Source organism: Meriones unguiculatus, chromosome 10, assembly GCF_030254825.1.
Source record: "Meriones unguiculatus strain TT.TT164.6M chromosome 10, Bangor_MerUng_6.1, whole genome shotgun sequence".
Lineage (NCBI taxonomy): Eukaryota > Metazoa > Chordata > Mammalia > Rodentia > Muridae > Meriones > Meriones unguiculatus.
The window spans coordinates 52,107,055-52,128,696 of NC_083358.1; the positions used below are offsets into that span (position 1 = coordinate 52,107,055).

Consider the following 21,642-nt stretch of genomic DNA (forward strand, 5'->3'; position numbering starts at 1 on the left):
GTGTGTGAGTGCCTGCTGCTTCAGTGTGAATTAAATCTCCAGGAGCCAGGCTGGAAAGAATACCAAAGACACAAAAGCCAGGCAGCTTGGTGCTGGTTTATAACCTGAGCCCTGGGAGGCAGAGTCAGGAAGATCTGCAGGGCTCACTGGGGCCAGCCCAGCCTAATCTGAAAATGTCAGGCCAATGGAAGGCCTTGTTGAAATCCCCACAGCCAATCTACAAAAAACAAGAATAATTAATTGAGAAAGAAACACTTCCAAACAACCAACCCAACCCAACATGAGTGGTGCCTGAGGAAGAAGGGCACCCAAGCTTGCCTTCCTTCTCCCCACACAAATGCATGCAAATGCAAGCACCCCCCCCCCCCACCTCTTTTCTACCTCAAAGAAATCAAAAGGCAGTCTTTTTATCGGTCTCTTATGGAAATCTTTATTAGAAGAAAGAAACCAAATATACAATGAGTACCAACAAAATTCATTAAATATTAACCATTTCAGCTATCAAAGGTATTTAGACTATACGCTTTCAGTGTTCCTGCATGGCAGAGACACACTAATTACATCGCCCACGCCGCCACGGGCTCAGGAGAGCCCAAACCACCAGGCGTGGGGCGGGAGGGGGAGCCCACACCGCAAGGCGCCAGTGGGAACTTTTTGGTATAAAAGTATCTAAAGTGACCTTTCAGCAAACAGATCACAGATAATCAATGGTAAGTTATTCTGGGTTGCCTCTCACTGACCCCCATCATGGGGTGACCTCTGTCATGCTGACTTGGCAAACAGAGTTCTCCTAAAACTCAGCAATCCTCAGAAAACTACCTAAGACTGAATTAAAAACTGCTCCTGTTTCTATTGGCACAGTAACAAATCAACAGGCAAACGTGCCTTTCCATATAAGAAGTTAGTGGGTGACAGAGACAGATCAGGGAATCGGGAAGGGCCATGTAGCAGAGCTCTTCAGCACAGCTCACACCTCTGTGCACCGTCTGGGGTGGGGAGCTTCCCTGTGTGACTCCCACGAACTTCCAACAGGTAAGACACTAGACCTAGCATCTTTTAAAGAAACTGCTATAGAAAAGATGATATTTTAAAACCTTCTTTCAGTAAACACAAACACAGATCCAACAAGTGTTCTTTCCAGTTGTTTGGCTTTGTGGAACGTCACCAGGTGCAAAGGGAATTGTTCATGTCACACACCGTCACACCTCCACTGAAGGTGAGGATATCAAAAGTGGTGAATTGACCAGCGCGTCCAGTGAGCAAGATGGGAAAACGAAACGGAAAACGAGGGGCAGGCAGACCTGTCATTGCTCACCATTGCAGGGTTTGGTCTTTTAGGCAAGGTCTGTCCACTGCCCACAAGATACGGGAAGCACTGGCCGGCCAGGAAGGCACTTGTGAGAGAACTGAGTGGTAAGGGCTGGACCACTGACCGGCAGCTCTCTCAGGCAAAGACCAAAGGGGAAGGGTCTTTAAAAATGTTGCTTTAGCCGGGCGCAGTGGCACACGCCTGTAATCCCAGCACTCGGGAGGCAGAGGCAGGTGCATCTCTGTGAATTCAAGGAGAGCCTGGTCTACAAATCCAGTCCAGGACAGCCAAGGCTACACAGAGAAATCCCACCTCAAAAAACAAAAACCAAACAACTTTGCTTTAATTCTCAAAATTTTTTTTTTTCTGCAGAAGACTTTTAGTTGTCCACATGCTAGGAGCTATCAATTTAAATCATGTAGCCTTCATCAAGTTGCTATTAAAAAAGAATATGAATGTATTCAATATACATTCCAAACATCCGAGCCACTCTATGTAAAAAATAAAAAATAAATTACAAAGCGAAACACCTTAGTATAAAAATGTTGCATGTAATTGACAATTCCCTTGCGACTTCTGGTGGTTTCACAGGTAACAGTGTGGGATTTGGTATAAAATGCAAAAGCAAGCCAGCTAGGCCTTGGATAGAACGCCCCCAACCAAAGCGCTACAGAAGGCATGATGGACAGATACAGCGTGGGAGGCGACACAGGCGACAGGCTGCCCAGCTGGCTCTCCTACTGCTTCTCACTCCACTGCGGCTTTACCAAAATGTTCCTTAGAGCTGGAGTCATGAAATAAGGTCTTGAAGCGGAGCCTTCGTTTCTTTCCTCGTCTTCCACTAGGAGGGAGGAGGGCAGAGCATCAACAGAGCAGCAAAGCGGTGGGAGGAGCAACATCGCCACCTGCTGCACATGCGCTGCACAGCAACGCCAAACATCGTTTTTAAAAAAAAATTCGGCTACAGCATCATTGTAAACAGCTATGAGAAAACAATCAGCCCTTGTTATTACATCTATAAGATATCATTTCATTGCGTTCCAGGTCAGTTCTGGTGACAGTTCAAGAGTTTCCATGGAATGAATGAGGAAATAGCATTTATTCCCCAACCAAATTTGCTTTCTAAATTACAATATGTGTTTCCAAATTGCCTTTGTTTTGCCAATGACAATTCAGATTGACAAAGAGATCCTTGTGTGTAATCTCAAATCCTTCCATGCACAGTCCTGAAAATATTGCTCTGTGTTTTAAAAACTTTAATTGCTGTGTAAAAACATGGCTTCTAAACTTCTCAAAAACGACATTCATTTTTGCTCTACACATTCTAATCACAGAAGTAAAAAACAGAGACTATTTTTCTAAATGAGAACACACCATAGCACAGCCAACCAGACAGCCAATTCTCACATCTGATCGCTAGCCAATGTCCCAATTTTTTGTGTGTGACTGAGTCAACTGGAGGGTTTTCTCATGATTCAGAGAGTGGCCTGCATCCCAACACGAGCTTGTGGGCTAGGTGGAAACTACATGCTATCTAGTAATATCACATCCTCACAGGCCTTCAGGAGGTCCTAGCATGGCTGGAAATAAGATACTATTAAAATTCAAGAAAAAAGTAAATAAGTGATCGATCTTCTCCACATTATCAAGGAAAGAATGAAGAAGGCTCTTTGCAAAGTGACATTTGGGACCGAACAATGCCAATAAAGCAAGCCAAGAACCAGCTGCTGGCTGTCATGCAGACAAATACTTTGAAAACCTTCTGGAACTATTGGCTCTATGTAAGAAGTTGCCATAAAACCATTCTAAATCTAGGTTCACACACTTCAAGATAAGTAAATAAATTAGCATTTATATTAACATAACACAAGGATATATTTCTGACTCTCAAATGTGTGGGCTGTATTGATACCCACACATTCTGTTATTAATATACACACAATTTGACATGAGTTTAGTGTCAAAACCAAAAGGGCCCCAATTAATCCTATGCTCTGTGGAGGGGCTTTTTAGACTTGCCAGGCGGCTTCCTCCACACACAGGAAAAAGCGGACAGTATATGTGTTCAGTTCCTGCTCTTCTGCCCTGTGTGAGATTTGGGCATGGCCACAACAAACCAGCTTCCACTCTAAGCTCTGGGGTTGTGGTCATGAAAGCACCAAATATGGTATGTGATAGATGGAGTAAAGTCTGAACAGACTCGTCTGCTTCTTCCCTCACTAAAAGCTGACCTTCTACAGCATGAAGGCATGAAAACACAGCTGTATGCCCATGAAAAGCACAGTCCACAGGCTTTCCACATGGCTGTAACAGGAAATCCAGGTTGAGAGGCAAGAGATGAGTGAGGTAGCCATTTCTGCTCTGTTCAGAATATTCTCTGATGGCCAGAGGTCCGTGGTAATGGAAACAATATTCCCAAACGTAGATTTGACCCAAGTGTGGGTCTCATTTCCCTAAGACGGAGACCATGAGGGTCCCACTCACTCCCCCTGCAGCGGGGTGGCCTGCTGACCTGTAGGACCTGTGCTTCTGCAGCTTTTCATGAACCAACTCACCCATTTGAAACACGCTTTCTAGGAAACGAGGGCTACAAGCTGAATCACAGTTTTAGAGAGCCGTTCACCAGCTTAAACAGTAACTGTAACCATAGCACCATATTTACAATTTAGTACCATATGCTGGTCAACTGCAACTCAATATTTTTATGGCTAATTGATTACACATTTATGTGTTGTTAAAAAAACTGCCTGAATATCCTTTACAAATCTACACTTATAAAAAAGAAAGGCTAGCAAAGTTACAAAAGTTATTAAAACATTGTCAGCTACAGGTTTTTGCAGTTGGGACCACAGTCTATAAGTAAATTAGGCCACTGTCAAATGCCTGATCCCTCAAACACAACCTTTTCAGAAACAGCAGGGAGTTCTCACACTGCTCTAAAGCAACTTCTTCATATTGTAATCACCCTATTTCACGGAATTCCTGCTTGGAGCTTTTCTACTCTGCCTGTCTCTGGGAGACCGGACGCTTTTTGGTCAGAATCCTGTGCAGGCTGGGGGTTACAAAGTAAGGTTTCTCTGCAGATCCATCGTTTCTCTCCAGATCTTCACCTGTGTGTTAGTAGCCAAGGCAGGGCAAAACCAGGGAGCCGCGGTAGAGCAAGGACCCAGGATTTTACAAATTGAAGAGTTGAACAGGAAGAGACAAGAGAAATCATTGTTAGCATGTCAAATATAAGACAAACAGATGTGATGCTGGCGATGGAGAAGGTGATGTTGTCCTCTGCCAGGAAACCCACCCCAAGCCCACACCCATAGGCCTCAGGAGCCATATGTCCTTAACCACATGAGGAAGCTCTTTCTGAGGTTTCTAAAGTGTTGCTTTTCAATTCTGTGACTGTTCATTTGGAAAGTAACAGATTGCCACATATCACTAACTCTGTAGAAATGTAAAACAAAGATTTAATCCTGTAGTTCAAGGCTTCTTAATTTTCAGATTACATATGCATGTATGTGCGTGTGCATGGAAACCAGAGGTCAGACTCATTCCTTAGGGGCTGTCCACCTTGCTCTTTGAGATGAGGTGTTCATGGGCCTGGAGTTTTCCAACTGGGCTAAGCTGGCTGGCCAGGGAGCTCCAGGGGTCCGCCTTTCTGCATGCCCAAGGCTGGATTACAGGCATGCACGACTATGCTCAACTTTTCATATGGAGATTCAGGTCTTTGCATTATAGGGCAAGTGCTTTGCTGACTGGGCCATTTCTGTAGCCCTAAATTCATTAAAATTATTTTATTGGTGTGTGTGTTTGTGGTAGTGGTTTGAGTGCAGGTGGCCAGAGGTCAGAGGTCAGGGGCATTTGGTGTCCCCAAAGATGTGATTATCGGAGGGGATAAGTCACCGATCATGGTTGCTGTAGTCACCCAACTCCAATCTTCTGCAAGAGTGTGTGCTTTTAACCATGGAAACATCAATCCAGCCCTTCCTTTTCGTTTTTATTTTGCTTTTAAAGTTACATTTATTTATTTCTGTGTGTGTGTGTGTGTGTGTGTGCACGTGTGTGTGTGTGTGTGCGCGTGCGTGTGCACGAGCACACAGGCCACAATTCATGTATGAAGATGAGGGGACAGCTTGCAGGAGTCAGTTCTCTCCTTCTACTATGGGTCCTGAACTCAGGACAGCAACCATCTTTTCAGGGTTTTTTTCCATTAAAAAAATAAAATAAAAAATAAAAATAAAATAAAACAGAGTTCTGAGGCAAAGATTAAACTTCCTGATTCCATGTAGGCCAGACAAACTATCTAATATGTAAAGTTTTCAGATTTCTTTGTTTGTTTATTAAAAACTGATGTTAAAATGCTTAGAAAAATAATATGTTATTCTCTAGATTTTTTTTCCTTTTAGCAATTCTCCTCCTTCCTGACCTGCAGTGAAGCTGCCAGTCTTCCAGCAGGGACTTTCCCAGCAAGGAAGACTTTCCTAGACTTTCTTCTCTGCCTCTCTGAAGACCCATGTGCTAGAGAAATAATCTCTCAGCCACAGCATGGCCACTGTATTCTGTTCTCTCACACACTGACCCTGCACCCTGCAGGTTTGCCAGAGACACTGGGAGGAAAGACAGCTGTGATAAGGCAGACCCTCTGGGCTGTGTCAGGTTGGTGGCTGATAGAGAACACCCACCCTGTGTGTATCAGTGCACATTCCCTCCAGGGCCTGGTATCAGTAAGGAGAGCTCCTTCACACGTGTGTACATGTGTACGTATACTCTGTGAATGCTCCTGTCAGAGGCTTGTCTACTCCTCATGGTTCACTGACGTATTGGCCCCATGTCTCTTTGAAACCTCTGCATCTTGATTTTACCAGAGACTATATGTATCAAAGCTCATTGACTTCCTACAGCCAACCTAGGGATAGAGCTCCATGGCAGAGTGCTTTCCTACCATGGGCAAGGGCTTAGAGTCCATCATCAGAGCAGCCTTTATCATCATCCTCATCCTCCTTCTCCTCCTCCTCCTCACCATCATCATCCTCCTCACCATCCTCCTCCTCATCATCATCAGCTTCATCACCCTTCTCTTCCTCATCACCCCCCCCCCGACAAAACATTACTAAAGAGCATCTATACAAAGTAATGTCTCCTCCCAAGTAAAAGCCACTTTGCATTTGAAGCCGGGTAACAGTAAATCACTAAGCCAGGCAGGCAACTGCATTTTTACCTTCTCATCTTTCAGTTTTCCACAGGACAGACAATACACAAAATACTTACAGAAGCAGATGAAAATGGTTTCAACACACATTGAATAGACACTGAAGAACGCATGAGCAACCAGATAAGATCCAAGCAGAACAGTCTGTGAACAGAGAAGAGAAGGGACATGTCACTGACTCACAACAATAGTGCAACTGCAAATGGAAGGCCAGATAAGGAAGGGTGGGGGCTCTGTGTCAGGAACATCTGCAATATGGCACATCTGGTTGTCTGATAACATGCTGTCCTGAGATTAAAACCCATGTGCTTGCTCACGTGACCACCTGTGCTCCTAGCACCTTCACCCAGAACCACAGCTTTGAGATCCTGTGCATCGAGGCAATAGGGTGTAAAGGGCTAAGAGCTCATCCTCCCTGTATCCTCAAAGTTACCCAACCTCTCTGTGCCTCTGCTCTAACATCTGGGAAGAGAAACGTTCACGCCTTACAGATTAGGGGAGCTAGTTCACTGTAATAGATCCAGCAGGACTCCACTCAGCTCCCCACCCCCGTTGTCCACCCGTTCATCCCTAGTGAACAGAAATGATAGCTCCCTAGAAGACTCAGATTCTTCACTGCATAGGCATCCCCTCCCTGCCGGAGCCACTTCATCCAAGTGACGGCCCCACCCCGGGCTCAGCTCCTGGCTAACAGCTGTTGACATGATCCACAAAGCCAGCTTCTTTTCCAGAAGAGCCTGTCATTATATCTGGGGGCACAGCAGTAAGTGTATTGTGCAGTGTTGTCCTGCCTAGCTCTCCCTACTTCCTTAGAAATATATCTCATGAGAGAGCACCCAGTACACCACACCTCTGCATGCCACCTTCTCAGCAGAGCAGACCTTTCCAAGGAACCCAGCATGTAATGCAGGAGGGGAGTGGCACACATCAAGAACAATAGTACCTGCTGCTTTACTATGTGTTTCCTCTTTCTTATGTTTCCAGCTCTAATAAATCATGAAATCAGTGATGCTAAGCTCTCATAGACTGAACTGCTTCCCCAGTCTTACATTAAAGCCGTAGTCTCCAATGTGATAGAACTGAACAGAGGCTACAGGAAACTTTATATAGATATCGGTACCCTTCTATGAAGACACTGGGTCCACCATCTTTCTCTCCAGCATGTGGTGTGAGGAATCGGCCTCTGCCCGGCCAGCATCTCCAAGCCTTTCAGACTGTGAGGAATACACTTCTATTGCCAAAGCCTATGTTGTTTTTGTTACAGCGCCCCCAAGTGACTAAGTTGCAATTCTTACCAGGAAAGGGACCCAGTAGTAATTTAAGGTTGTTGGTCCCTCTACAATTTGTTGCAGTCTTTCTGTGAAGAGTAGGAAGGCCAAGATGCCTACATTGAAAAAGTGGAATATGGGTATCACACATTGAGAAAGTTTATCAATATTGTTGCAGAAAACAGTTTCCACTCAACAGCTCTGAACACACGTTGCTTTCACTACTCACCTACAATCCCGGAAACGAGAACTTTTCCCAGGAGTAAGACAAAGTGTATTATTTCATCCGTAACTGCGACTCTAAGCATGGGGTGGGAACAAGAGAGGGTAACTCAGTGTTTGGACACAGTTGTGGCTTGAAGTATGTAGGAGGTAGAAACTTATGGGTTCACTTCGCTGTGTACTTGGTGACTTTTTATTTGGCAATTTTTAAATACAAGAAATGAGCGTGGAAGCCAGCATGAGATTCTTGTTTCTAATGAGGCCCATGCAAGAGAACTGTGGGGAGTTGATCAGGGGAGGTGTCTGCCTCTGTCTCTAAGACAGTCCAGCCTGGCTCCATCTTAAGGATGGAAGCCGTTTTGTTAGAAGGTCAGAACAAATTCATTTGTCTTTGCTGTAAGATTCAAACTGACTGTGCACCTGCTTCTATAATTTGACATGCTTGCCATCATATGAAGTTTGATTCACACCTTGTATGTATCCCATAAGATGTTCTGTCAAATCATTTAAAAATATTCAGCCAAGTTTCTACATAACCAAAATTCTTCTGGAACTCCCTCCTACTCTTGAAAACACCATAATCTTTCAGATTTTTTAATTTTAATTTTATTTTTATTAATTACAGTTTATTCACTTTGTATCCCAGCTGTAGCTCCCTCCTTCAACCCCTCCTTATCCCACCCTCCCTCCTTCTTCTTCTCCTATGCCCTTCCCCCAGTCCACTGATAGGGGAGGTCCTCCTCCCCTTTCATCTGACCCTAGTCTATCAGGTCTCATCAAGACTGGCTTCTTTGTCTTCCTCTGTGGCCTGGTAAGGCTGCTCCCCCCTCAGGTGGAAGCAATCAAAGAGCCAGCCCATGAGTTCATATCAGAGACAGTCCCTGTTCCTATTATTGGGGAACCCTCTTGGACACTGACCTGCCATGGGCTACTTCTGTGCAGGAGTTCTAGGTTATCTCCATGCATGGTCCTTGGCTGGAGTATCAGTCTCAGAAAAGATCCCTGTGCCCAGAGTTTTTGGTTCTATTGCTCTCCTTGTGGAGCTCCTGTCTCCTCGAGGTCTTTCTATTGCCCCCTTCTTTCATAAGATTCCCTGCACTCAGCCCAAAGTTGGGCTATGTCAGGATATGTTTTGATACCCTGCTGGGTAGAGCTCTTCTTTTAGAGGCCCTCTGTGGAGCATATTACTCAGGGTCCTCCTTCTTGATTAGCTTCCTTAGGTGTACAGATTTTAGTATGATTATCCTATATTATATGTCTAATTGTTTATATAAATCTTACCCTTTCTTATGTTTGATGCTATTTTTTTAAACCCCTCAGTTTAGAGAGCTATCCCTGTCTGACAAAAAATAAAGCTTGCTGAACTTGACCAAAGATTTGGGGTAGTGGTCTTTACTCTCATTCAGTGGGATAAACAAAGGTACTCTGGATCCCGAGGATGGTGAATTTGTTCTGCACACCAATTCCCCAACAATTTTGAAAGGAGGAAACGGTACCAAGAAAATGCTAATGTATGTCATCTGGAGAATTTCTTGTGCAAAAGAGACAATAAAAATTAAATTTATAACCACCCAGGTAGATGAAGAGAGCTATAATTCTAACACATGAAAGGAAACAAATGCTGATTAAAATATATCAAACTAAAAGGCAAGACCCACGGCTGATCTGGCCAGCAATATCCAGATGCCATGTCAAGTCTCACCAGGTTGCCTATGGCCGTCTTCAGCCTGATTACTTACTTCAAAATGTTTCTCATGAGCAGACTGAAAGCATCTCTTGTTGACGCACAGAAGTTTTTGCCATATAATGCAATCTGAAGAAGATAATCCACACTTCTGTTAGCAGCATGAACTAACAACCCAGTGTTAGGGGATGTGGAAGTTCCCTGCCTTATTCCATACTGACAGTCCTTTCCTCTTTTCAACATTTGGGTTTGTGAGACTCCTAGGATCTCTCTGTCCTTGACACTTGTGTTGGTGACCTTGACAAGTGGCTTGCCGGGGGCTGTGTGGGGTAGAGATTTTCATCAATCTCAGATAAGGGATTCTGTCTTTGAAATATTTGTCTGTAGTAGGTGTTAAGTGGGCTGAATATTGTCATCATATTAAAAAATTACTCGTAAGGAAAGCCAGTTTCTTCTTCTGGAAGGATCTGCTGACTAGGAGGCTAGCACTGCACTCTCACTGTAGGTAAATTAATTGCATCTTTGATCATGATAATGTGAAGCTCACTTCTGGCCCCCACCCCACGTTGATGATAAGCAAGCATTGCCACAGTGCAGCTTCTGCATCCTGAGATAACTGCTCTCTGTCCTTTAGACGCTTCCTCATTCTCACAGGAAACCAGTCAGAGATTTGCCAAGTACTATCACTGCTCACTCTGCTTTAACACAAAGCTCATTCAAATGACTAATCTCGTCCTTAAAATTATGTAAATCCCTCTGTTAAAAACAGCATTTTCTTCTCTGAGGGAACAAGAGACCACAGCTTTCCTCTTACATAGTTATCAGACACACAGCACCATTTCAATCAACTGTACTTTTATTTTTATTACTTAAAAATACATTACATTTGTTTGTGTGTGTGTGTGCATGCGCAATTATGTGTGTGTTCATATTTGTGTGTGAAGATGAGTGTACATGTGTGCAGATGTGTGTGTCTGCAGATGAGTGTACATGTGTGCAGATGTGTGTGTAGATGTGTGCTGCGTGCAGATGTATGTGTGTAGATGTGTAAGTGTGTAGATGTGTGTGTATGTGTGTAGATGTAAGTGTATGTGTGCAGATGTGTACATGTATGTGTGTGTATGTATGCTCATTTCCAAGCATGCCTATGGAAGTCAGAGAATAAACTGTGGGATTTGGCCTTCTCCTTCCCCCATGTGGGGGCCAGGGCTGACTCAGCTTGTCAGCAAGCACCTTTCCTCCCAGAGCCATCTTCCTGGCCTTCTGCACACTTTTAAGTTTTCAACACAACTTTTCCCTTCAAATGAGAGATCAAAGGTAAGAACATCTCAAGAAAAACACACCCCTGATTCATGCATGGGAGCCACACACTCGCATATCATAGTGACAGACTCAATCCCGGGATACCAAGATGTTCTCCAGGCATAGCAGGGAGCCATCATGGAAGCTTACCATGATATAGGCATTTCTGTTTAAAAACTTCACCATCTTCTCCCAACACCAGAAGCAGCACTGCAGGCAGTGCCGCAGAAACCTGGCCACGCTGTTCTGAGCCTCTGTGGGAGGGAGGGGGAGTCCATTAACAACTGCCAGCCTTCACGCTCAAAACAATGACACCGGAAACAGGGTGTAAGCTTCTTGGTGTGGTGTGTACCTAGCTGACATTAGTGAGTCTTCCATATACAATTCTCGGGCCTCAGCACATTGACAATGTTGTAAAATAATTTCACTGTCATTTTCAGAAGTGCTTACCAAATCAAATAGAAATCAATACCCAATCAAGAAAAGTCACTCTTTCTGTTCCTGTCAAGCTTGCTCCCCCTAGCTCATATTTTGCCTGCTGGCATAGGGATGACTCCTCTAGAAATCTTAAGCAGAATGATTCAAAGAGGACTCCCCTTTTCTCTGGTTTCTTTCACCAAGCATAACACCTTCAAAACTGACCACTCCTTTCTGTGACACTAACATTCCATTCTAGGTATGTAGTGTACTCCTTGCCCTGGCCACAGTAGTGGACTTGTGAGTAGATCACACCCCTTGGCGGTAGTGAATACTGTTGGCATGTACCTGGGGGAGGAGGGATGTAGAAGTGGAATTTCTGGGTTGCTCTGAAATTGTGTTTTTCACATTTCAGAAAGCAGCCATTCCCACAGTGGCTATGCTGCGAAGCATCCGTATCAAAGCATCCAGCTTCCGTTCGATTCACACAGCTCTCCTCCAGCCCCATTTGCTGTGGTCTTTCTGATGACCATCCTAATGGGTGCTTCAGGTCTGTGTGTCCCTGCCTAATGACACCACCTTTTTCCATCTTTGCAGACCAGTCTTGACCATAAGAGAGGTCTTCTCAACACTTTGGTCCATCTTTGAACTTTCTTTGTTTGCTATTGAGTGACAGGAGCTCTGTGTGTGCTGGACCGGAGTGCGCTCTCTGGCATATTATTTGCAGCCATCTCTCCTCACTGTGTGGCTTGTCTCTTTGCTCTGCAGCTCCTTTGATGCAAAGTGTTTTTAATTTAATAAAGTCCAATTTGCTTTTTCTTTCTTTTTGTTTTTGGTGTGAAAATCAAGAAGTTGCCCCTAAATCCAATGACATAGAGATTTCTTTTTATATTTTTTTTTCTAGAAATATTATAGCATTATCCATGTGCTTAGTTTCTTGATGTATTTTGGACTAATTTTGTATTTACTGTAAGTACGGGTCCAAGTGCACACATTTGAGTTTGGGCATTCCAGTTTTTCAGTCCCCATCAAGCGGAGTGGTTTTCCGCGTCAAATGCTTTTAAATGTGAGAGTTCCTGTGTGCTGTGTGCATGCTCTTCCAGGTCTATCGGTCACTCAGTCCCCAGACCATCCTGTTTGATGGCCATCATTTTGTCTTAAATCAGGAAATCCAATCATGAAATGTGAGGCCCCCAGCTTCCTTTTCCACGTGATTCCCTTCTGTGGCACAGTGTCAGCCCGTGTCTGTACTCCACGCCTATCACGCGTGAAGAATGATGCCAGGGATGAAGGGTTATGCTCTAACCCTGGCTTGACCTGAACTGCAGACAGAAAACTGCACATGGAACCCTGCACTCCTCCACAGCAAGATGACAAGACAGCATTCTTCAGTTCCTTTTTGAATCTTGCTTCTCCTGACTTCTACATGAGCACACTTGATACTTTTTCTTCCTTCTCCATCATTCCCACCCTTCCTCTTGGTACAAGGACCTTCACAAGACCTGTTGGGCTGTGTTTCAAAATACATTCAAAACCCTGCCACTTCCATCTTTTCCACCCTGACCCTCATTAGCCACCAGGTCTCCCTGTATCCCACACCCTCCCACTCTCATCACAGACGTCTGTGGTCAGTTCTAGAAGCTTACTTTGAAGTCGCCTGTCCAGGTATTGTGAGATCACTTTAAACATCTGAACGGATGCAAGAATCAAAGATCCAAAGGCTAGAGAACCTGTGTGGTACCTAGGTGAATACAAAACAGAATGGAAGGTCAGATGTTGTTCTGCATGTACGGGTACCTCTGGAACAATTCCATGGGTCAAGGGGAGCCACAGAAATGAAAGGCTTCTTTTAATCTCTTATTCAGATTTATAGAGGTCTCCACAGAAGGTTTGAAACCAAGGGTCTTTCCATGTAACCTATAATCTGTTCTCCTAAAAGAGGATTTGACTTGATCAGTGGGGACACAAGTTAATTCTTTTGGTGTCCAAGTCTGTCCCCTCCCATCTCTGGTAACTTATGGGACTTAAGACAATGACTTGGGCAAGCATTACAAAGCTGTGGCTGTGTAACCAGAGGAGCAAAGAGCATCCATGAATCTCAAACTGTATTTTCAACTCCTTAGTATTTTGTCCATTGAACCCACCAGCCAAGAACGAATACCAGAGCACAGACTGTAACTGAGAAAGGGGGCCCAAGACTTAGCCCTGAGCTTACCGCACTGCTCGACCAAAGGCGGTGAAGAGTGGGTACTTCGGGATGTCCTCAGGTTTTCTCATGGCCCAGTAGTATGAAGCAAAGGCACCAGCCAGGGCACACTGACCGAGCGCAATGACAAAATTTATAAGCCAGAGGAAGGCAAAGAAGTTGTAGATCTGGAAGGTCATGATGTAATCATTGTACATATTCCCTCTATCATAGAAAGCGAAGTTACATGATGCCCCAGGGCACACTTTGGGAATGTTCGTTCTAGGGAAAACCTGCACTCAGAAGAAAATAGGAAAAGATGCTATTAAATGTGCTCCTCATCTTTTCTTGTGGCCCCCAGCTGGATAGCCTATCACTTCTGGTTGTCACTTCTCTAATGTATTAATGTATAGAACCTTTAGTGAGTTCTGGGAGGTTTCATCCATCTGCACGTATTTTCTCCCTACTACACTTTTAAATGCATTAGTATTTTTCCGTCCACACCAGCCTCTCGGGTTTGCCATAGACAACTGAGCCATATTCTGCTTGCTGTTTTCAGTACTTTCGTGATAGCACTCTCTCATTCTTTCTGTACCTACTTCCCGTGTGTGTATTAGCTTCATGACAAGGTATACCAGAATCATTTCACTCACCTCTGGGTCACAAGTCTCATTTTCATGCATACACTGCCCCTCTGGGGCCATAACTTTGTACGTTGGTACCCCTGAAGTAGCCAAGAAGCTGAATAAACCTGATTAAGGATAAACTATTTACTGTTAAATTGAAAATAAACAGAGAAGAAAAACATAAAGATAATCTGCAGCCTGTGAAAAATGAGCTTGAAAGGTCTTTTCTTGCAATGCTTTAGCAATCATCCCCCTCAGAGGCCACTATTGGGGCACCATGGCCCAGTTGCATGGAGAGGGCCCTGGGTTACACAGGACACTGTAGAGTTATAGCATTATACAGGGAGATACAAGACTGTGTAGAGTCATATTGCTAATATAAGGTGACAGAGGACAGCTCTCAGCTTACTGCCAAGAAGATGACCCATCAGAATGGAGCAGAGCTCTGTGGCCTCTTTGGAGAAAAGTTAAATTTAATGGACAGAATTTAAGGCTTGGAACCTAATCTGGTTACTTCTTCAGGCTGTTTCTAGTCTTCACAGGGGTGAAAAGCCCTGAATGCAAACTTCTGTTCCTAAGTGGCAAGGTGGACTCCAGGGATACAAAACTCAGTTATCAAGTGAGAGGGAGGAAGATCAGGGAAGGAGAGTAGAGGGGTGCATATGAGCAAAGTGCAATCATATATATGTATACACATATACATACATGTGTATATACATGTGTATACATAGATATATGTGTATATACATGTGTGCGCATATACACATGTGTATAAACATGTGTGAACATATACATATATGTATATACATGTATGTACATATATCTATATATGCATATACATATATATAAAGTGTCATAATGAAACCCACTGTTTTGTACACTGACTTAAGAAGGTAACAGCAGAGGCTGCTTGTCAAAGGATACACAGCTGTCACAGCCCAGTAGGAAATGCAGATGGACAGCAAGATGAAAGTTAAAAATGGGTAGACTAGCGTGCTTGGGATGTAGCCAATGGCCCTGAAACAAAGCAAATACTTGATGCTCAGAACGAGTCTGGGTCAGGTGTGTGCTTTCTCAGGAATGAAATGCTTTTCCATCAAGAACGAGAAGCAAGCCTCGGATTGATTCTGGCGATAGCAGTGATAGACACGAATCACTGCTCATGGTTGCAAACTCTGGGGTGGCTTTGACATTCATTCACTAATTCAGTCATTTTAAAGGAAAGTGGGAGTTTTCCAGGGCTGTGTTTGTCTCCTGTACAAGACTCCAGATTCCTCTTCTGACAGACCATAGTTCTGGGATGTCCTCCTATGCTGAGGTTCTTAGCTTCCCGAAGTGAGAAGACCTTGCTTGCCTTCTGATGAAGTGTGAGATTCCTTTCCTGACCCAGAAAAATGTGTGCTGCTCCAAACACAGCACCAGCCTCTGCTTCGAGTGGGCACTGCAGGGGGATGCTACTTCTCCATGATGGGGTTCACTCCATCTTAACAAAGTGTCAGGCATGTCCTCCTCCTCTGCCCTCGGGCTTCTCACACCCACTGATTGCTAAGTGGAGTTGTGTTATCACTTCCACCACATAACTCTAAGTAACTTCCCACTTTTTACAAACACCTTTAAGTAACATTTTATTCTTTTTTTGAATTTCCCTCTAGGATGTTTCCCCATGGGACACATTGAAAAACATTCCTAGCTAGCTGTGTCACTAGCAGCTCTTAGGCAGTGTCTCCAGATTGAAGACACTCTTGTTTGGCATGGCCAAGGAGAAATACAGAAGAAGCCCCCACATCAACTGCAGTGGCACACGTCCCCGTGCTGGCCTGTCTCGCTGTGGAGCTCCGCTGTCCTCCCTTCCTGCATACTCTGAATTTAAGCTGCTATGATTCCAATAGTGTACTCTGAACTCTAACCCAGCTCTTACCTCCCCTGGTAATCTACTAGCCTCTCCCAGTGATACTGCCCTTTAACCTTTAACACCACGCACGCGCACACACACACACACACACACACACACACGGTTGTAAGAAGTGAGTTGAGTTACAGTGAACTACACAATAACCTACTCTTTAAGAAATAAATCCAGAAAATCAGTAGTTTCAAGGGATAATGATAGGGCCTCATTTATTGTAAGGGGAGAGTTTAACCAACAGCTTTTCCGCTGTTTAAACCACTGACTTTGGGTGGCACTATTATTATAATAATATGGCAATTTTGTTAAAATAGTTCTTAAGGACAATTAAAGATCATTTGGTTCTTGGTAGTTAACACGTCTGTTTGCCCTGATCCGTGCAGAGGGTCTGCTGGTGTCCCCGCAGTGTTTTCTCTGCTCCCTGTTCAGAAACTGACTGCACCGATTACTCTCCAGTGACCTTCTGGAATAGTTCTCAAACTACAGGTAGTGCTGAATTCAATGAAAGACAGTTTATTTTGAAACATTTCAAAACGAGCATGGCCCTGGATATTAAGTGTGCCCGAGTGGTGAGTTTTACACACAGAATGTATGGTCAGGTACTCAAGCCCCAGCACTTTGCCCACGCGGAAGCCCCGTGTGCGCACACTGCAGACTTGGTACCGTAAAATTACGGTGATTCGGAGCTGTGGCAGTTCTCTTGGTCAGTAGTATTAACGTAGGAGCCACCGCACAGCGCCCTGACCTGGGCACAGCCGACCCCATGCACTACTTCACAGCTTACCATCTCCAGACATGCACACATTCCTCCCTGCACGGAGTCTGCGCCAGCTGGCAGCAGGGCTTGGGAGACAGGGGGCTCGCTAGAGTGACCCTGACCTGTCCCACATCAGAACTTGAACAAGCATTCTTCAGTCTCTTCCTTGAAATGTTGAGGAGGGGGGGCAGTGCAGGGAAGATGGATCGCCTGCTGAAGGGCTTGTTGCGCCGCGCAGGCCCTGAGTTAGATCCCTGGCACCCACTTAAGGGGCTGGCATGGCATGGCGGTGCACACCTGTAGTCCCAATGCTGAGGAGGCAGGGACAGAGGAAGACAGAGCACACAAGCTAGGAAGTCTAGCTGAAGCACTGACATACAGGCTCCTATCTCAGAACTAAAGTGGATACCATTAAGTAAGATACCCAGTGTCAGCTTCTGGCCTCCATGCTCACAGGCATACACATGTTCATACACACAGGCTCCAGCGCACACTCTCACATGTACACACACACTCACACATGTGCTCACACTCACACACGCACACACACAGCCTGGCATCTGCCATCAGCACCAGCTGAGCCCCTTACTTGCTTCCTTCCTTCAGCAGGATGATGGCCAAGTGGATCCGCCTCCTGAGGAAGATCACCACGATGATGATGATGGCTTCGATGACGGATAAGATGATCACTGAACAAGAAAAGACGTCAGTTTGCAGTGCCTGTCAGCACCAGAGCCCAGATCCTCCTGCAGGGGCTGGGGCTGAGTACCAGGTCATTCCTGACAGCTCTGCCCTGCCCCCAAGCCCACGTGCCAGTCCTAGAAGCTCACTTTCACCCCTGCAAGAAGTGCTAACCGTACAAAGTAGAACTTTTGCTGGGTTTGGAGTCACTAAGAGCTGGCTCCATCTTACCCATGGAAACATTTCTCATGAATCACAATGCTGAGAAACAAGGTGAGGAAGAAAGGAAGGAAGGAAGGAAGGAAGGAAGGAAGGAAGGAAGGAAGGAAGGAAGGAAGGAAGGAAGGAAGGGACAGAGGGGAGGGAGGGAGGGAGGGAGGGAGGGAGGGAGGGAGGGAGGGAGGGAGGGAAGGCAGGCCTCCCTTGGTACTAAGTAAGGAAATGTTAGAGAAGCCAGTTTCTTAGGTGGCCAGTGCTGACTGTGACACTTTTATTCTGTCCCCCTTCCCACCATAGACACTGTTAATAGAATGGAGGTGTAAATCTGAGGAGACATGAGCAGTAATGTCTTAGAATCCAATGGAGAGTGCAGGGGCACAGCTCAGTTGGTAGAGTGCTTGCCTATCATGCACGCACTCCAGGTGTGTCCCCAGCGCTGTGTAAATTTGGAACAGGCCACCAGAACTCAGGAAGTAGAGATAGAGGGTCAGAAGATCAAGATTATTCTGAGATTATAATTTACATAGGCTAAAAGCTGTTATGTGAAGAAAATAAATGCTGAGGAATAAATGAAATAAGAAATGAGGCTATAAAGTGAGGACGTCTTGTGTCATGTATCATTCTCACTATTTGGGGTTTCCTGGGTCCAAGCAAAGGTGGGAAGTCTGGGCGTCTCTCCACCTCCCTGAGTTGGGTGAGCCAGAGCACATTTTTCCAGACACCTCCTGCACCTTTTATATTATCTGGTAGCCAAATCTGTTTTTAAAAAATCTTGAAGCCAAAAATTCTTGTTGTCCACCCCAGCTCTAACACACACCTTTACGTTCCTAACAGTGGTTTGAGAGGATGCCGGTAAAAGTAAGCCCTTACTTTTTCAAATAACTAATCAATGATTGTAAGATGCAGTGGAGTTTTGGAGATGTTAAGAAATGGAAAGTTTGGGATCCTAAGATCAGGAAAATGTGGTACTGCTAACAGACCATATGAAATAAACTCTTTGGGAAGTTGGGAGCCCAGTGCTGGAAGGTTCTTGTCCTGAATCGGACTGCTAGATGGCTGCTTTGCCCATGGTGAGCATGTCCGGTGATGGAGCGCTCCTGGCCTCACTCGGTGGTTCCAGCACCATGATTCTGGTTGCACACTACCCTGCAGGGAGCACTCCGTGTCTACAGAGATCAGTTAACGCCAAGTCAGGGGGACTGCACAACCAATCATCGTGCACCCTTGTCTCCTCAGCTAAACAATGTGTTTATTTTTATAGGCATAGTTCACTCTCTTAAAACACTAATTTGCATCAAAACGGTGGAGTATACTCATATGCTAAAGTTATTTTCCTTGTGCAAACCTAAGGAAATAAAATATAACTATATTCTGAAACTGTATTTCCAGAGAATTTGTATATTAGACTTACACACTTATACAAGGGCATGAAGTTTGATTGTCTTTTGAATTGATGCACTCTATTCTGTGCTTGTGAGTAAGGGCACATAGGAGAAGCATATTCACTATAAAGCAGACACTATAAAAAACCAAAGAGGAGACTCAGGCCTGGGGATAAGAAACTTATCCAAGGCCGCAGGTGGAGCTAACAACAAAAGTAGGAAGAGAGCTATTACCTATCACAACCCAGGGCTGATAAAATAGTTGTTTAGATTTCTTACTCCACTTGCTTCCAGGCTTTTTCTGAAGCAGCATAGTTTAACATGTATGTCCTTGTTCCTGGTATCCCATTTTTTTTCTCAACACAGATCAGGTATCAATCAGTGTTAGCTAAATAGATGGGAAAGCTGTGGTGCACTCCAGAAGAGAGTGGTATTACCAGGCTTTTAAACATTTTTAAATGTTTAGAAAGTTCTGTGCTTCCCAGAGGCATACTTGCTAACTTTGCAGGAGCAGGAACCGGCCATCTCTGCTCCTCAAAGAGAGTGCTCAGCATGAGCATGTGTGCCTAGCTCCCCAACCCCCAGTGGCCTGAAGGTTTCAATGAATCAATGAATCCTGGGCAGCAGGAAAGGACCAGCAATGGTGTGTGGATGCTGGGGGCTCGAGGGGGTCAGGGTCACTCAAATCCCGGAAAACTAAAGAGAATGCAAGTCCACTTTTTTGCAGGTAAAAATAAAAGCTATAACATACATAGTTGAAAAAGATAAAGAAAGCAGAGAGAACAAGTCCTGGTGAGGGCTGGGTGTAGGAAGGTGAAATCCAAGACCTCGGCCCCTCCATCAAGCCTGAGTAGGGAGAGCAGAGGAGCCAGATCTCCCAGATGCAGCATGTGGTGGAGACGTGTGGCCCATGAGCTTACACAGTCTCATGTGGAGCAGAGAAGATGGCCTCTTTGCTCAAAATGCTTCCTGCGGACAACCTTGCCCCACTCCGCTCTGACTCAGGACCGTACCGTGGCATCCCAAGTAAAACCTGGGCACACGGAGAGTCTCACACTGGCGTCGCTGGGGGGCATATCCTTACCCACTGCTGAACGCCCAGTTTCTTGGATGAAGAGGCAGAGCTGGGTTTGGACAGGGTGGAGTGAGCCCATGTTGGGAGTAACGGTGTGTGCTCAGGATGTGCCTACACATCTACTCCTTTCTGAGCTCGTCTGACATGTAAAGGCCAGTGTGAATGATAGGAAAGGGGAATTCTAACAACAAAATCCAATGAGAAATTGTCAAAACCAAGATTCACAGACATGAATGTCCAATCACAGACACAAGACTGAAGCCATCTTTGAGATGAACTTGCTTCAGAAATTACTGCCAAATCTAGCTCAATAAGTCTATTTTCAGTTATTTGTGAGAATTCATGCAGTGAATAAATTGATTTTTTTTTATGAGAGCAAAGCAAGCATCTGATCTTCTTTCTCTTAAGGAAAGTTCGTAAAAATCAGTCATTTATTTCTTTCATAAATTAACATCAGTGATGCCCACAATCAAACCATTTTCAGCTAGTAGAAAGTGGCCTGAGACTCTTCTAAAGTAGTGTTATCCTCGGTTACACAATAAATTCACAGCAACTCCCCATTTACTGTAGCTCGAGGACATTTACAGCGTCACCGAGTGATGGATGAGATGGCAGGATGTGCCAAGCTTTCTTTTGAACACACAAGGCTTCCTCATGGTTATCGCATTAACAAAACTGGCTCTTAAAACCTACTCACTCATTGAGAACCAGGTCTGCTTCCAGTGAAAGAACAGGCTTATGCTCGTCTGAATCCCAAGTTCATATAACATGATGGTTGACTGTGGCTTCCACTTAAGGTTGTTGTATTCCAGAAAACAGTACCATATGCCTTGAAAGGAAGAGAAAAGACCAATACACAATGTTATTTTCTGAAGTAGAAGCTACATGCTTATCAAACACACCTACATAAAAATGATCAATATGGCCATTTATAAAGGCATTAACTGCAATAATTTAACTGTGGTGCTGTGACTGACATGAATGCTTTCTGGGTTTATGAGCTTTGCCGTGTGCTTCTGGCTTGCAGCAATGCTGACACCCACCACGGTGCTGTTCTAATATGCTGCAGCACATCTCGCCAGGAAAATGTGCTTATCCCCCTCACTTATACTCAGGATGAACTTATTGGCTTATTATCTTGTGTAAGGAAGATAAATCTTTGGAGTATCTTAATAGATGCATTCAAGTTTGGAATTGATTTTGTTTTAGGGTGTTGGGCTGATTCTGCTCCTAATAGATTTATTTCAAATTATATTTTGTCTGATAGTATTATAGCTACTATAGGCTTCTTTTCATAACTTCTAGGTTTTTAAAATTATTTTTCACTTTTAACTGTTGTGTTTTCTCATACATTCTGTAAAGTTTGTAAATAACAAGCAATTCCAACTTGGATGTGTACATTTTCT

General features: G+C 44.5%; 1 protein-coding gene across 6 annotated transcripts in view; it reads right to left on the minus strand.

Moving 5' to 3' along the window:
- Nucleotides 1–415: 415 nt before the first annotated feature.
- Nucleotides 416–21,642, minus strand: part of Slc44a5 (solute carrier family 44 member 5) — a 264,702-nt gene continuing 243,475 nt past the window's right edge. For 2 of the 6 annotated variants that reach the window (XM_060392459.1, XM_060392461.1), the window contains 12 exons: nt 20,934–21,065; nt 17,469–17,568; nt 15,141–15,233; nt 14,244–14,331; nt 13,621–13,883; nt 13,052–13,146; nt 11,139–11,242; nt 9,742–9,815; nt 8,010–8,080; nt 7,808–7,896; nt 6,572–6,656; nt 416–4,419 (listed from right to left, as the gene is read on the minus strand). In XM_060392459.1, the coding sequence (XP_060248442.1) occupies nt 4,307–4,419; nt 6,572–6,656; nt 7,808–7,896; nt 8,010–8,080; nt 9,742–9,815; nt 11,139–11,242; nt 13,052–13,146; nt 13,621–13,883; nt 14,244–14,331; nt 15,141–15,233; nt 17,469–17,568; nt 20,934–21,065 (1,307 nt within the window). In that variant the 3' untranslated portion in view covers nt 416–4,306. Of the gene's footprint in view, nt 4,420–6,571; nt 6,657–7,807; nt 7,897–8,009; nt 8,081–9,741; nt 9,816–9,835; nt 10,984–11,138; nt 11,243–13,051; nt 13,147–13,620; nt 13,884–14,243; nt 14,332–15,140; nt 15,234–17,468; nt 17,569–20,933; nt 21,066–21,642 lie in introns of those variants that run through there. The other 4 variants (XM_060392462.1, XM_060392460.1, XM_060392463.1 and 1 more) reach the window with 4 other exon arrangements.